A 15,428-nucleotide genomic window follows, 5' to 3' on the forward strand; every position below is an offset into this window, starting at 1 on the left:
ATATCTGGGCTTGTGTTTTAAAGCTTTATTTGTAGAGCAGTTTACACACAGAGGATGCAGCTCAAAGAACTTTAACAGTCTGATTTATTCCAGAGATTAAAACATGTGAGCACACGCAGCATGTGTAGTCATACATGGTGTTCTGAGTAACAGTGAAACCTGACGTCTTCAGCTGAGCTTTAGTCCACTGGGTTTTCCTCTGGTGTTTCCTGGAACGCTGTTTCTCAGTTCAGGAACGTCGTGGATAAAAGTTTCTTCCCCAATTTATTCTGGAAGTTTTTAGGGATATTTATAAAGCTTGCTGACAGACGACAGATAATCAATGAGATGAGAGAGGGACAGACCATTAAGAGCTGTATACACCATCAGAGTGATCTCAATCCATTCTAACAGATACAGGGAGCCAATGCAGTGTGAACCAGGAGCACTGTGCTCTCTTCTTATTGCTGACGTTTAAAGTCTGGCAGCAGAGTTCTGGGGCCTCATTTATGAATGTGGTGTACCCCCAAACGACGGCGTACGCCAATTTCTAAGCTTTTTTGTGAATTATAAAAAACAGACTTGCCGGTCCTCCACGCACACTCTGACACATGCATACCTTCAAAAACGGGAGGGATGATTACCTGTCAGATATGAAGAATTCATTTGCAAAAATGGATAAAGGCCTGTTTGAGACTCCTGAGTGCACACAGAAATAAATAAATACATAAATACGGATATGTTATTGAACCCCCCCTCCAATATGTTATCTTACGACTTTCTGAGGCAGCAGCGTTCACAGAGTGCTCCACATGCTGCAGCTCTTTGTTATCTTCAAACTGCGTCCACAAAACAATATGATTAACTTGTCTGCACCCCCCCAACAAGAACCAAAATCTTACTCGGCGTGAAATGGGTTTCATCTCATTCTTACTGACCGCCAGAGGCAGTGCTTCACATTGGATGTTATCCATCTCACCCATGCGCAGGTCGAGTATTTAATATCAACCAGGTCACATGAGACCTGGGGTGACGTAGGGCAGCCCCGCCTTTATCAGCACACGTCACCATCAGCCATGTCTCTATTATCTTCTCGCAGGTAGCGAATACAGGTTGTTGAACACGTTAGGAAATAAACATAGCCGGTGGCCCTTCGCTGGTAGCTCTGTACCCATAGTGTTGGAGCCTCGGTTACGTCCTCGAAGGGCTGCGATGGGTCACACACGCCTGGACTGGTTGTACTGACAGACCGGTGTTTTTCGCCAGGTAGTCTTTATCCCACCACAGGCTTCTGTTGGTTGCCCCAAACAGGCTAAGGAGACCCTGGTTTCCAGCGATGTACAGGCTACTGGAAGGAAATCCATGGTGCCTGCCCAGGAGACGGGACATGCTCTCACACCTGGGGGCCACATGTAGCATCCGACACCAGAACGCCTACAACTATGCGTTTGGCCCCTGAAGGGCATGACCCACTCTTAATGGCATGTGACCATGAGGTAATTCAGACTGTCATTGATTCAAGGGCCCCCTCTACCAGGGCACTGTATGCCAACAGATGGAAATTATTCGCAGAGTGGTGTGGGGCTTGCGGGGAAGTGCTTGAGACTTCCTCAGTGGCCATAATCCTGCGTTTTTTACAGTTGTTGCTGGAAAGACGACTCTCGGCTTCCACCTTGAGGGTCTATGTGGCTGCTATTTCAGCCAGGCATATTAAGGTTGATAACCAGACTGTTGGGGTTCACTCTTTGGTAGGCCGGTAGCACTGCCTCTGGCGGTCATCCAGAACTCACCGTAGTTACATGCCTAACTATCGTTTTTTTAGCTGTTCTGTCGGCATTTCCTGCGATTGTCATCAGGCAGTAAGTCTAAATGAATATTCATACGGGTCGTTTCTTTGACTATTTAAAGGAAAATCTGGGCGTTACGTGAAGTCCACAGAAGCTGCGCCGCATTTCGAGTTGATAGTGAGTTATAAACCGGTGTAGGACGTGCGTGCGCAGTGTTTTATAAATCGGAATATTTTTTGCGTGTATTTACTCCTACGTACGCTACCTTCCCACGTGAAGCTTTATAAAGGAGGCCTGTGAACAAGTTGATTTATGTCCACAGGAGAGACTCTCAGAACTGCAGAGGACACAGAGACACTGAAGAGGAACCAGACAAGAACCTAAACCCAGCATAGAGAGGTTCAGTGAATGTGGTTCTGAAGGTGTGGAGGTGGATCAGTGAGTCAGGGGAGACTCTGTAGAAGGAGAGAGAGCCAGCAGGATGATCCACATACACTGCTACTCTACCAGAGGGGGGGGAGGAGGAGGAGGAGGGGGTGATGTATGTTCCTCTCTTATCGTGATAGACAGAGTAACCAACAGCAGAGCAGACCAGACTCCAGGACTGATCATTCCTTCCAAACACACAGTCATTAATCTCTCCCCTCCTCCTGATTCCTCTGTAAGTCACTGATATATAAACCTCTCCGCTCCACTCGACCTCCCAGTAACAGCGACCAGTCAGAGCTTCTCCACACATCAGCTGAGGATAGTGGTCAAACCTCTCTGGATGATCAGGATAGGGCTGCTCCTCCTCCACACGTGTCACCTTCCTGTTGTTGTCAGACAGTCTGAGGTTCCTGTGTGCTGTGTTTGGGTCCAGCTCCAGCTCACAGGTATCTGATGAGAGAACACAGCTGCAGGTTATCACCTGTTCAGGTATTAACCTCTGTACTGACAATCACTGACAGGAAGTCAGACTGACGTCTCATATCCAGCTGTTGTCTCAGATACTATAATAAAGTAAACACATCTTATTGTTCTTTATTATCTCTTGGATTTATTTGCATATTTGATAAGAAGGTAATCTGAGAGTAACAGAAAGTAATCAGGTTACATTACTTTAATATGGTGATACTTAGATCAGGTTACTGATGACCTTTCTGAACAGGTAATGAGTAACTGTACCTGAATACATGTTAGAGGACCCCCCCCCCCTGAATATCAGGACATATCTTTAAAGACAGTGAGGAGAAGGAGTGAGCTTTCTGTTGGTCCGGCTGTTATGAGATGTGTTTATTAGAGTAACCTGTGCAGCTCTGATGAAGCAAACTGAAAACACACTCACACTTCAGACTCAGACCAGGTCTCAACCTCTGCAGTCCACCATGGTCCATCCTGCAGGAAGAGACACAGTCAGGATCAACTCCATCCTCCTTCACTCAGATCCACCATGACTGTCATCACTGTCCATACCTGAGGGTCTCCAGTCTCCAGAGTGGATCCTCCAGTCCAGCAGACAGCAGCTTCTCTCCTGAGTCTCCTGGATGATTGTAGCTCAGGTCCAGCTCTCTCAGATGGGAGGGGTTGGAGCTCAGAGCTGAAGCCAGAGAAGCACAGCCTTCCTCTGAGACCAGACAGCCTGAGAGACTGAACACACACACACACACACACACACACACACACACACACACACACACACACACACACACACACACACACACACACCACACACAACACACACACACACACACACACACACACACACACACACACACACACACACACACACACACACACACACACACACACACACACACACACACACACACACACACACACACACACACACACACACACACACACACACACACACACACACACACACACACACACACACACAGTTAGAATGTCTGCTTTTCTTGTTCCAACAGTGATTTTAATTTTCAGAAGTGACAGAGATATCTGGTGGGTAAAAGGTAGGAAAAGAGGGCTGGGACCTGAGTAGAGTTCTTTATAGCATTTGTTTGAAGATAAGGTGGATCATCATCATCTTTTGTAGAAGAACATCTTTGACCAAATACTGATGATCAACTCTAGACTAGAGGACTGGGAGCTGAGGACAGAGCTGCACAGCTTCTCTCTGACAGGTTACAGCCACTCAAATAATTCAATCAAAGGTCAATCCAATAGTTCATATATGAAGTTATCATATCATTATCATTATCTAAAAACTGGGAGGCAAGAACTTCAGACAGAGCATATATAAAGAGCCAATAGCTCAGAAGGCCATCAATGTTAAACAGCTTTAACCAACCTGAGAGTTTCCAGTTCACAGTGAGGACTCTCCAGTCCAGCAGACAGCAGCTCCACTCCTGAATCCTGCAGGTCGTTGTTACTCAGGTCCAGCTCTCTCAGTCTAGAGGACTGGGAGCTGAGGACTGAGGACAGAGCTGCACAGCTTCTCTCTGACAGGTTACAGTCACTCAGTCTGAAGAGGAATCAGAAATACAGAAGACAACATTTACAGACTGAATGAATAACGCTGCATTTAACCTGGATAGTTATGTGTTCACGTACAGAGCTTTGTTGGAGGCTTTGACCACTGGCAGCAGCCTCAGGAGAGCCTCCTCTGAAGCAGAGTATTTCTGCAGGTCAAACACGTCCAGATCTTCTCCTGATGACAGTAAGATGAAGACCAGAGCGGACCACTGAGCAGGAGACAGATCATCTGTGGAGAGACTTCCTGATCTCAGGGACTGTTGGATCTGCTCCTCTAGAGAACGATCATTCAGTTCATTCAGACAGTGGAACAGGTTGATGCTCCTCTCTGCAGAGGGACTCTCTTCAATCTTCTTCTTGATGTACTGGACTGTTTTCTGATTGGTTTCTGAGTCACTTCCTGTCTGTGTCAGCAGGCCTCGTAGGAGTCTCTGATTGGTCTGCATTGAAAGACCCAGGAGGAAGCGGAGGAACAAGTCCAGGTGTCCGTTTGGACTCTGTAAGGCCTGGTCCACAGCACTCTGGTAGAGATGTGTTAGTTCAGGGTTAACTTCAGACCTCTGGGAAGTTGTTGGTTCTTCTGACAGCAGGATGACTCCAGAGGTGATGAAGGTCAGATGGACATGAAGAGCAGCCAGAAACTCCTGAACGCTCAGATGGACGAAGCAGAACACCTGGTCCTGGTACAGTCCTCTCTCCTCTCTAAAGACCTGTGTGAACACTCCTGAGTACACTGAGGCTGCTCTGATATCGATGCCACACTCTGTCAGGTCGGACTCATAGAAGATCAGGTGGCCTTTCTGCAGCTGCTCAAAAGCCAGTTTTCCCAGAGACTCCATCATCTCCCTGCTCTCTGGACTCCAGTGTGGATCTGTCTCAGCTCCTCATCATACTTGATGTTCTTCACTTTGGACTGAACCACCAGGAAGTGGATGTACATCTCAGTCAGGGTCTTGGGCAGCTCTCCTACCTCTCTGGTCTTCAGCAGCTCCTCCAGAACTGTAGCAGAGATCCAGCAGAAGACTGGGATGTGGCACATGATGTGGAGGCTTCGTGAGGTCTTGATGTGGGAGATGATGGTTCTGGCCTGCTCTTATCTCTGAACCTCTTCCTGAAGTACTCCTCCTTCTGGGGGTCAGTGAACCCTCGGACCTCTGTCACCATGTCCACACAGTGAGGAGGGATCTGATTGGCTGCTGCAGGTCGTGTGGTTATCCAGAGGCGAGCAGAGGGAAGCAGCCTCCCCCTGATGAGGTTTGTCAGCAGCACATCCACTGAGGTGGACTCTGTGACATCAGTCAGGACCTCAGTGTTGTGGAAGTCCAGAGGAAGTCGACACTCATCCAGACCGTCAAAGATGAACACAACCTGGAACTGATCAAAGCTGCAGATTCCTGCGTCTCTGGTTTCAGGGAAGAAGTGATGAACAAGTCCCACCAAGCTGTACTGGTTCTCTCCCAGCACATTCAGCTCTCTGAAGGTGAATGGGAATGTGAACTGGATGTCCTGGTGGGCTTTGCCTTCAGCCCAGTCCAGAGTGAACTTCTGAGTTAGGACTGTTTTCCCAATGCCAGCCACTCCCTTTGTCAGCACTGCTCTGATTGGTGCATCTCTTCCAGGTGAGGCTTTAAAGAGCTCTTCTTGTCTGATGGGGGTTTCTGGTCTGACTGGTTTCCTGGATGCTGTTTCAATCTGTCTGACCTCATGTTCCTCATTGACCTCTGCAGCCCCCCCCTCTGTGATGTAGAGCTCTGTGTAGATCTGGTTCAGAAGGGTTGGGTTTCCTGCTTTAGCAATGCCCTCAAACACACACTGGAACTTCTCCTTCAGGTTGGATTTGAGTTTATGACACACTGCATCAGGAGTTCCTGAATGAACAAACAACAAGTGAGATCAGTGAGTGGATCCTGCAGGAAACTGAGGATCTGAACATGTGAGTGTGTCTGTATAGTTTGAATCAGCTCCTCAGAGGACACCCTGATGCAGATGTGTGCAGCATACTAACAGCAGAGTGTGTAAATGTAAACTTCTCCATGTTCCTCCGTCTCCTCTCCATCATGGTAAATGTGTTAGATGCTCTTACTGCTCTGCAGACGCTCAGCCAGCTCCTCCTGCTTCATGCTCCTCAGGAAGTGCAGTGTGATGTTCAGAAATGCCTCTCTGCTGCTCCTCCTCTGCTCTTCATCCTCACCGTCCAACACCTCCTCATCCTCCCTCTGACTCTCTAAGCTTTCTGGGTAATCTGAACTCTGAGTCTTCTGGATCTTCTTCAGCTCGTTCTTCACAAAGGTGACGATGTTCTCCTCCAGCAGCTGGAACAGAGAGATGAACAGTTAATGTAGAGAAGACAACCTGTGGTTCATGTGTCCGTCTGAAGGCCTGCTGGTCTAAACAGAGCAGCATGGACACTGTCAGGACCTGAGTGGTAGTTCATCTGTAGTTCAGAGTAAATGTATATTTGTACACACCATAAATATGGAGTCCAGGTCTGTGTGATGCTGCGGGGCAGACTGACCACTGGGAACCTCTGAGAACTCCTGCAGAACTCTGTGGAGAAAACATCAAGTTTAAGAACATCTGAAGACTCTAATCTGCACACAGCTGACTGAAGGAGTCCTGAGATGAAGACAGAATAACAGGGTCACTGTGGCTCAGCAGCTGGAGGGGGGGGGTATAAAAGCAGCCACATTGCTAATGCCTGAAAGCATCGACTGTCAGAAGCCTCCCAGCAGCTGATGGTGTTTGAGCTGAATGGGAGGAACAGGTTGAGGAGTCCCACAAGAGAAAGAGGACCTGATGTCCGGAGACGTTAGGGCTCTGTCAGAGGCAGGGATGGAGAGCTGGCTGAGTAACTGTGGATGTTGGATGTACATAGGGCTGCTCTCAACTAAGAGTTTTCTAGTCGACTCATCGTCAGACCTATCTGATATATTATGATTTATAAAAAAATGGTCCAAAATGGTTTTAGTTTCAAAGGCTGATAAAGAACCTTACTATAACAGGATGGGACGTTGTGCTTCACATGAAATAGAAAATAAAACTAATCATTAACTGTTGAAATATAAATGAAGATGCATAAAAGCGCATGAGTCACAGCCACTGCACAGACGGAGCAGTCCGCCCGTCAGCGGTCCGAATGAAAAATGTGTCGACAAATATTTTTTTCGCCGACTAACGATTGGTCCACTAATCGGGGGCAGCCCTAGATGTAAAGGCCTTGCTGGGCATCACAGAGATTTCAGCATCACATCAGTAGCTGCTGAAAGATCCAGATGGTGATGGATCACAATGAAGCATCTATGGCTACATTTACACTGTCAGTTAAATGTAACCCAATTCAGATGTTTTGCTCTCATGTGACACAGATCGGATTTGTTCTTTGACTTTGTAAATAGGTCGCATGCATTCGGATATTTTGTGATCGGATACAGGCCTCGTTCATATGTGGAAATAAATCAGATACGAATAGGATATGTGACAATGCGACCGCCGTGTAAACGGGCAGATCGGATATTCTTACACACTGCGTCCAAATAGGTGAGCCGATGTGCGATAACCCGCACCTGTTGCGAGCCACCATACACCGACGCGCATTTGCAGTGGAATGGCCCGGCGAAATGTGGTATCTTGGTAGGAAAAGAATGGGGACAAACTCTCGCACAGCATATCGAAAGTTTGCTGGATCATTCTGAAATTGCTGACCCACTGCTTTTCATCAAAGCCCGCCACAACATCCTCCCACCAGTCCTGAGATCTGTCTTGCACCCAGACACTCCTCTGAATAGTTGAGGACGCAATAATTGCAGCGTGTGCACAGGATGCAATAATGGCCCTTTTCCTCATTCTCTGCCTAAATATCCTGGCAAAGTTTGGCGAACCTCTCATGTACCGCGACACTAGCATCACGCCTATTATTAAAGTATGTACACACGGAATAAAATATCGGATTTAGGCAAAACATCCTATCTGGGCATCAAGACTCGCAGTGTAAATGCAGCCTATGGGTCAGATCAAGAAGGGCCGGTTCACCTGAGAGACGGGGGTCCCATGTTGAAAGACCAGATCACATCACAGATGAGGGTCAAGGAGGGTCTTCCTTAAAACCAACAAGTCTGGTTCAGAGACGCTGAGGGACAGACTTGGAGACCACCATGAAGACGTTGATGTAGACTGGAGACACAGCTGGCAGCTCAGGAAGACGCCACCAGGGGCAGGAAGGGTCTACAGCTCAACCTGCATATTCAGTGAGGAAGAACTCAAGCTAACTGCAGACCTTCCAGAAGATTCTGAGAGGGGGGCTCCTCAGTAAGTTGAAGTAAAGGACACTGATCTTGAGACATTAATTGATGACTGTCCGGCCTGCAGCTGTGGTTCTGGAGTAGAGTGGGGGGTCCATACCTCACAAACTGGCATCCATCTATCTCTTAGAAACCAGTCCGGAGCATTGAGAAGATCTTTGTCTGAAGTCTTCCAGATTCCTCTAAAGTCCAGTCTATCATGAAGGAGCTACAGCCCCGGTTCACGAGTGTAAAACCTGAATGTGCCAACAAGGCTTCGTCTGAAGAAGAGTGCTGCACTTGAAAGGGAGGATTATTAAGGTGGAGTGTAGAGCATCTTAAAGGAACAGAAAGACACATTATTATCTGGAGCCTGATTTGAACCAATCTGTGGTGCCTTCTCAAAGAGCATCAGATCATAACAGAGTCCAGTTTGAAATTCTTACCTTTGTTCAGCACTTTGTCCAGCTTTAAAGTTCATGGAGACTGCATAGAACAGTTACTCTTCAAGGACACACAGCTGGGTCCTGGTCTCTGCTGCTGGATCCTGGTACTAATAAACACAGATTAATAAACAGCAGCTTAAAGAATGAGAAGAACAGATCTGGACAGATTCTCACGAGCTGAAACGGTTAGTGTCTGAGCCTCCTGAGCAGAGAGGGAGTCTGCTTGGTGAAGTTCCTCTCAGGCTATAAAAAGAGGACCTCTGTCTCCAAACAGCCCCACCAGGATTGAGTGTTCAGAAGCACTTTTTCAGGTGTTGATTTCCCTCAATATCACAGAAATGATCTTTAAGAATAACTGAACACCAGCCGGACAGATAAAGGAGCAGTGGACTGCAGCCCTTGTTCCTGGTGGTTTCTGGCTCTGGGTTCTTGATCCTCAACAGAAATGTCTCAGTTTGCTCTGTCCTTAATTATATGAACACATGAATACTAATCACATATATACTTGTTTCACTCATTAGCTCTAAATAAGAACATGTGTCACAGCCAGGGGGCTGAGATCTGTTTTGGCTTGACTCTTTTCAACATGTCGGTCAGGTCACAAACCTTCTCCTTTTACAGCTGGGTCCAGATCCATCTTCAGCTCCATCTTCAGCTCCATGTTCAGATCCAGATCCAGATCTCTTCCGCTGCTTCCTGATCGAAACAAGTCAAAGTGATCAAAGTCAGTTATAGCAGATTCTCTCTGGTTCCAGTTCATGGACCAGTTTGCTCTTTCTTTATCTTCACATCAGTTTCAGATGTCCAGTTCTTCTTTAATCTCCCACTAGAGGACATCTGAGTCCTAAAAGAGTGAAGACAACTACAGAATACACACAACAACAACAACAACAACAACAACAACAACAACAACAACAATAAAGAAACATCTCTGAAAAGATGGAGTGAGTTAGAAGAACCAAAGAGCGAACAGAACAAAGTCCCAGCGTCCGGGAGAAGAACCTCTGAACTCCTCAGAAAGAAGCTGATCACGTTACACTCTTTCACATTCTCACCTTCCATCTGCAGGAGGTCCAGATTTAAAGTCATGAGGGTGATTCATGGACCTGTCACTCTTCATGGACACACAGCCAGAACCAGGTCCAGATCCATCTTCAGGTCCAGAACAAGGTCCAGGTTGATGTCTCTGCATCCTGATACTAATATCAGACAAAGATAAAGATGGCGTCTCCTCTCAGTTAACATGAGTCAGCATAAAGACTCCAGAGCCCGACATTAATGATGGTTAATTACTGAGTTCATTCTTTAATAAATGGGTTTTTCTATCAGTGAGATCCGCGCTAACATTTAAAATGTCTATTTGAATTTATTCATTATTAAATATTGATATCATTTAATTTATTTTAAAATATTTTGAATTGAAGTTATTGATGTAAAATAAATGATAATAAATATTCTTTACTTCTTAAAAGTATTGTGTTTTTATATAAATGATGTGACTGATTTAAAAAGGACTTTAATAAATAATAAATTGTATATTATGGTGTTGATTTAGGAAAAGGATTTGATGGAATCGAAATACATTAACGTTTATTTTTATTGCTTCAAAATTATTTAATTGATTAAAAAAATATAGATTTATTTCAAAGGTTTTAATCGATTTAAAGACGCTAAGAAGGAAAATGCTATTTATATCTCAATGACTTTATTAAATAAGCATTTTATTATCTAAACTCATTTTAATAGTATGAATAAATAAATCTATTTGATTTTCAAACATTTTCTTATTTATAAATAAATGGTTAACAATAGATTTTTTTTAACTGCCTAAAATATTTTGATTGAAACATAATTTCATTGATTTAAAAAAGATGATTTTTATTTATTGATTTTAAAAATGTACATTTCTTAATTTAGTTTAAATGTATTTATTAAGAAATATATAATTCATTTAAAATAAAACTAATATAAATTATTTTTATAAATGTAAAACATTTCTTTGTTTTATACGTTGTTTAATTCAAACATGTCATTTTATATTTTTAACTAAATAATTGATTTTTGTTTGAATTAAGAACAAAGATTTTTTCCATTTAATAAATAAATTATATTTGTTGTAAAAAACGAATTGGTTTAAAATGTTATTTTTTTAAACATTTTGATTTATTATTTATTTTCATTAATCCAAAATACATATTTCTTCTACTAAAAGATTTGTTTTATTGATTGAAATATATTTTGTTAAATTATTGTTAAATATAAGAAATGTCGTTTAAATTATTTTATTGATTTAAGAAAAAAAACGTGTTTATAAAAAATATATTTCAGCTTTTTATCGCGTTAGAGTTTAATGTTGATTCACTTTAATGATCAATCATTATAAAACATATCAGAGATATTATTCTGAAATGGACCAATCAGACAATGACTACTTTTACTGTCGCTACTTTAAGTACATTTAGAGGAGAGTACTTTCTACTTTCACTGGAGGAACATTTAGAATACTTTCACTGTGACAGAGTATTCCTACACTCTGGTACTTCTACTTTACTCAAGTACAAGACCTGAGTACTTCTACTTTACTCAAGTACAAGACCTGAGTACTTCTACTTTACTCAAGTACAAGACCTGAGTACTTCTACTTTACTCAAGTACAAGACCTGAGTACTTCTACTTTACTCAAGTACAAGACCTGAGTACTTCTACTTTACTCAAGTACAAGACCTGAGTACTTCTACTTTTACTCAAGTACAAGACCTGAGTACTTCTACTTTACTCAAGTACAAGACCTGAGTACTTCTACTTTACTCAAGTACAAGACCTGAGTACTTCTACTTTACTCAAGTACAAGATCTGAGTACTTCTACTTTACTCAAGTCCAAGATCTGAGTACTTCTACTTTACTCAAGTACAAGACCTGAGTACTTCTACTTTACTCAAGTACAAGACCTGAGTACTTCTACTTTACTCAAGTACAAGACCTGAGTACTTCTACTTTACTCAAGTACTTCTACTTTATTCAAGTACAAGACCTGAGTACTTCTACTTTACTCAAGTACAAGACCTGAGTACTTCTACTTTACTCAAGTACAAGACCTGAGTACTTCTACTTTTACTCAAGTACAAGACCTGAGTACTTCTACTTTACTCAAGTACAAGACCTGAGTACTTCTACTTTACTCAAGTACAAGACCTGAGTACTTCTACTTTACTCAAGTACAAGACCTGAGTACTTCTACTTTACTCAAGTACAAGATCTGAGTACTTCTACTTTACTCAAGTCCAAGATCTGAGTACTTCTACTTTACTCAAGTACAAGACCTGAGTACTTCTACTTTACTCAAGTACAAGACCTGAGTACTTCTACTTTACTCAAGTACAAGACCTGAGTACTTCTACTTTACTCAAGTACTTCTACTTTATTCAAGTACAAGACCTGAGTACTTCTACTTTACTCAAGTACAAGATCTGAGTACTTCTACTTTTACTCAAGTACAAGACCTGAGTACTTCTACCACCTTTCTGACTACACAGCCTCTGAATCTTTAAGGTGTTTCCATTCCCCTTTCACTTTGAGGTGAGCTCCGATCAGAACCAGAACCCTGTATTGTTCCACAGCAGGGACCATGTATCCTGCTGATATGCAAATGAGGGATGGTTATTAAAAGCAGCGCTTCTATTTCTAACTCTGTTTCTGTGAACATGAGATGAAGGAATGCGAGGCTGAGGACGACAGGGCGCTGGCTGCAGGGGAAGACTGCTTTATGAAACGGAGTTGTGTTTGAATTATGAAGAATACGTTTTGTCCTCACACTAAAGACACCCTTCAGTCTGTCTCATCTCAATCCTGAAGATTTTAGTTAGCATGCTGTTAGAGCAGCTGTTATTATCAATATTAATATAACTGTTACCGATAAACACATCAGAGAGAGAGTCTGAGAGCAGAGATCAGCTGAGAGTCTTTCCCTCTGAAACGGTCACTTACCAACAGTTTAACGGGGAGCAGCACTTCTGCTTCACCTGGAACAAAGTGGGAGTAACTCCAGACACCAGAAGCAAAGCCCGTCTACGGAAAGCCCCTTCACTCTCTATTCACCCCCATTGTACCGAATTTGGCTGCAGTTCACCTAGGGGGCGATCGCGGGCGAGTGCAGAATACATGGACCCCTATGGAGCTAGGCGGCTAGCTACATCATTCTCCTAGCATATCGTCTACAAAATCCAAAATACTACTGTGGTTTCCGAGAGGTCGACAGGGATTTTTCGTCAAAAGTGGAATAATCTGGGGGTCATAGCCTTTTGTTTTCTTACAGGTTGGGCAGTTGCGACCCAGGTTCTGCTAGCATCTGGCTAATGAAAGCCGATTGGTCAATGAAGAACTCACGACTGGTTACGACCGAAGAATACGCTTTGTGGTACCTGTCCACAGAACATCAACAACGATTTGTAAATTATGAGTATCAAATAATGTCACACCTTTTCAAAACATGTAGAGCCGAGTTCAAATCAGTCCCACGGAGCCAAATCAGCTGCGATCGTATGCAGCTGTTGCTGCGAGGGAAAGGAAAGGGAAGGAGAGACACAAGGTGCCGTAAAGCAATTTATCACGCATGACGTCATCCGATTTACAAAAACCTAATTTTAGTCAAAATCAAGCGAATATAAAATACAAGCTATGTGTCGTTTGTGAGGATTATCCATTCCATGTTTAAAAAACTATAGCAGTGATTTAAAAAAAAATTATATCCAAAGAAATGTAGGAATCTATGGGTGGGGCTCCATAGGACCACATTCATTCTGCACTGGCCCACCAGCGCCCCCCAGGTGCAGTACCATACCGGAACGGTTTTGAGAGTGAACGTTCTCGTCAATATTAAAAGTTCTCTGCCAGAAGACACCACAGGAGTCATCAGGGTCACAGGGAAGAGAATCCGGAAGGAGGGAAGAAGAAGTGTTTCTTTAGCTGATCAGCGCCATCCCGTGGCAGCACATGGTACCACAGCTACTGTCATTGCAGGTTAGAGGAGACTACAGCATGACCACCACTACTGAAAGTGTACTGCTAGTGATTGTCCTACCGAAGGCTGTGGCTCAGTGGGGTAGTGCGTTGATCCTCGGATCAGGCGAGCACTGGATCAATCCCCACTGCAGTCAGCATGTTGTAAATTGCTCCTGTGGGGATTGCCCAGATTTATGAATGTATTTGATATAAATTGCTTCGGATAAAAGGGTCTAATAAGTGACATGTAATGTACTACTACGTCTGGAGAAAGATGGATGGATGTTAATTATATTAGCAGATTATAATGAAGAAGTGAAAGTGAAGAAAAATCATGAAATTAAAGATATTTTATTTATGTTTTATTCACAACTTTTTTAATTTCCTGTATTAATTATCAATTATTTCAGCATTTATTCATTTAAACTGATCTCATCTTTTTTAACTGTGGTTATCATTATTATATTATTAACATCATCACTGATGGAGACACAAACACTCCTCTACAGCCAACAGGATTTTATTGGAAAAAACGCAGACAGGTGTGTGTGTGTGTGTGTGTGTGTGTGTGTGTGTGTTCAGAAGACGATAGAGAGCAGGATCACAGTCACGTTGTCGGCACAGCCACGTCTCACTGCCTCCCCGGCTAACTGCTGGCAGGCGGCTTCGAACTTCCCCTCCTCCCCCGTCTGACTCCCCTCCTGCAGGGAGAGAGTGTGTGATTAAATGCACAATAAATAAATTAAAACCTCATCAAAGACTAAATTCTGTTTGTTACGTCAGGTCTTATTACTGCTTTCAACTTTGACTGAGGCTTTTCACAATAAGAGCCCTAACAGAGTCCTGTTATGAAGAGGAGAGAGAGACCTGCAGCACGTCCAGGACCAAATGAACCGCCTCATCAGCAGAGAACACTTTGAACAGACCGTCACAGGCCAGGAGGATAAACCTGCAGAGAGAGGACGCATCAGCTGACCAATAAGGAATCTCTGGGATGTAAACGAGCCCTCTCTTTCACTGGGAATAACATCACACTCACACCTCTGTGGGAACCAACACCTCGGCTTCTATAACCATTACCCAGAGGCGGAGGGGCAGTCATCCAAGGGCTGCACTTAAAGATTAACAGTGGGTCTTTCACTGGAGTCAAAGTGGAGGCCCGCCCCCGTGTTGACCCAGCAGCCAATCAGAAGCGAGCGACCGTGTGTTCTTGCCTGTCATTGGCGGTGAGCTGTAGCCTCCGCAGCTCCGGGGAGGAAATGACCCCGCAGCGTTTATACTGACCGTCCCCGAGAGAGCGAGACACCTCGAGGACACCCAGCACCCTGCCATCCCTGCAACACACACACACAGGAACACACACAGATATACTATTTGCTGGTTTTTGTTAGATTCAGTCAATCTTTAAATGCAGGCTTCCTGTCGGACCTGACGGTGCCTCCCGCTCTCTGGATCCTCA

At 43.9% G+C, this 15,428-nt stretch overlaps 1 protein-coding gene and 1 pseudogene across 7 annotated transcripts in view; both read right to left on the minus strand.

Moving 5' to 3' along the window:
- Positions 1-10: 10 nt before the first annotated feature.
- LOC134879904 (NLR family CARD domain-containing protein 3-like) lies at positions 11-13,085 on the minus strand (annotated as a pseudogene).
- Positions 13,086-14,344: 1,259 nt separating this feature from the next.
- The window catches only part of ilkap (integrin-linked kinase-associated serine/threonine phosphatase), a 6,689-nt gene continuing 5,605 nt past the window's right edge, over positions 14,345-15,428 (minus strand). For 4 of the 7 annotated variants that reach the window (XM_063906509.1, XM_063906507.1, XM_063906512.1 and 1 more), the window contains 4 exons: positions 15,398-15,428; positions 15,184-15,303; positions 14,837-14,918; positions 14,345-14,670 (listed from right to left, as the gene is read on the minus strand). The exon at positions 15,398-15,428 is cut by the window's right edge and continues 97 nt beyond it. In XM_063906509.1, coding sequence (XP_063762579.1) covers positions 14,548-14,670; positions 14,837-14,918; positions 15,184-15,303; positions 15,398-15,428 — 356 coding nt within the window. In that variant the 3' untranslated portion in view covers positions 14,345-14,547. Of the gene's footprint in view, positions 14,671-14,836; positions 14,919-15,010; positions 15,304-15,397 lie in introns of those variants that run through there. The other 3 variants (XM_063906510.1, XR_010167883.1, XR_010167884.1) reach the window with 3 other exon arrangements.

This window comes from Eleginops maclovinus, chromosome 18 (assembly GCF_036324505.1).
Source record: "Eleginops maclovinus isolate JMC-PN-2008 ecotype Puerto Natales chromosome 18, JC_Emac_rtc_rv5, whole genome shotgun sequence".
NCBI classification, from domain to species: domain Eukaryota; kingdom Metazoa; phylum Chordata; class Actinopteri; order Perciformes; family Eleginopidae; genus Eleginops; species Eleginops maclovinus.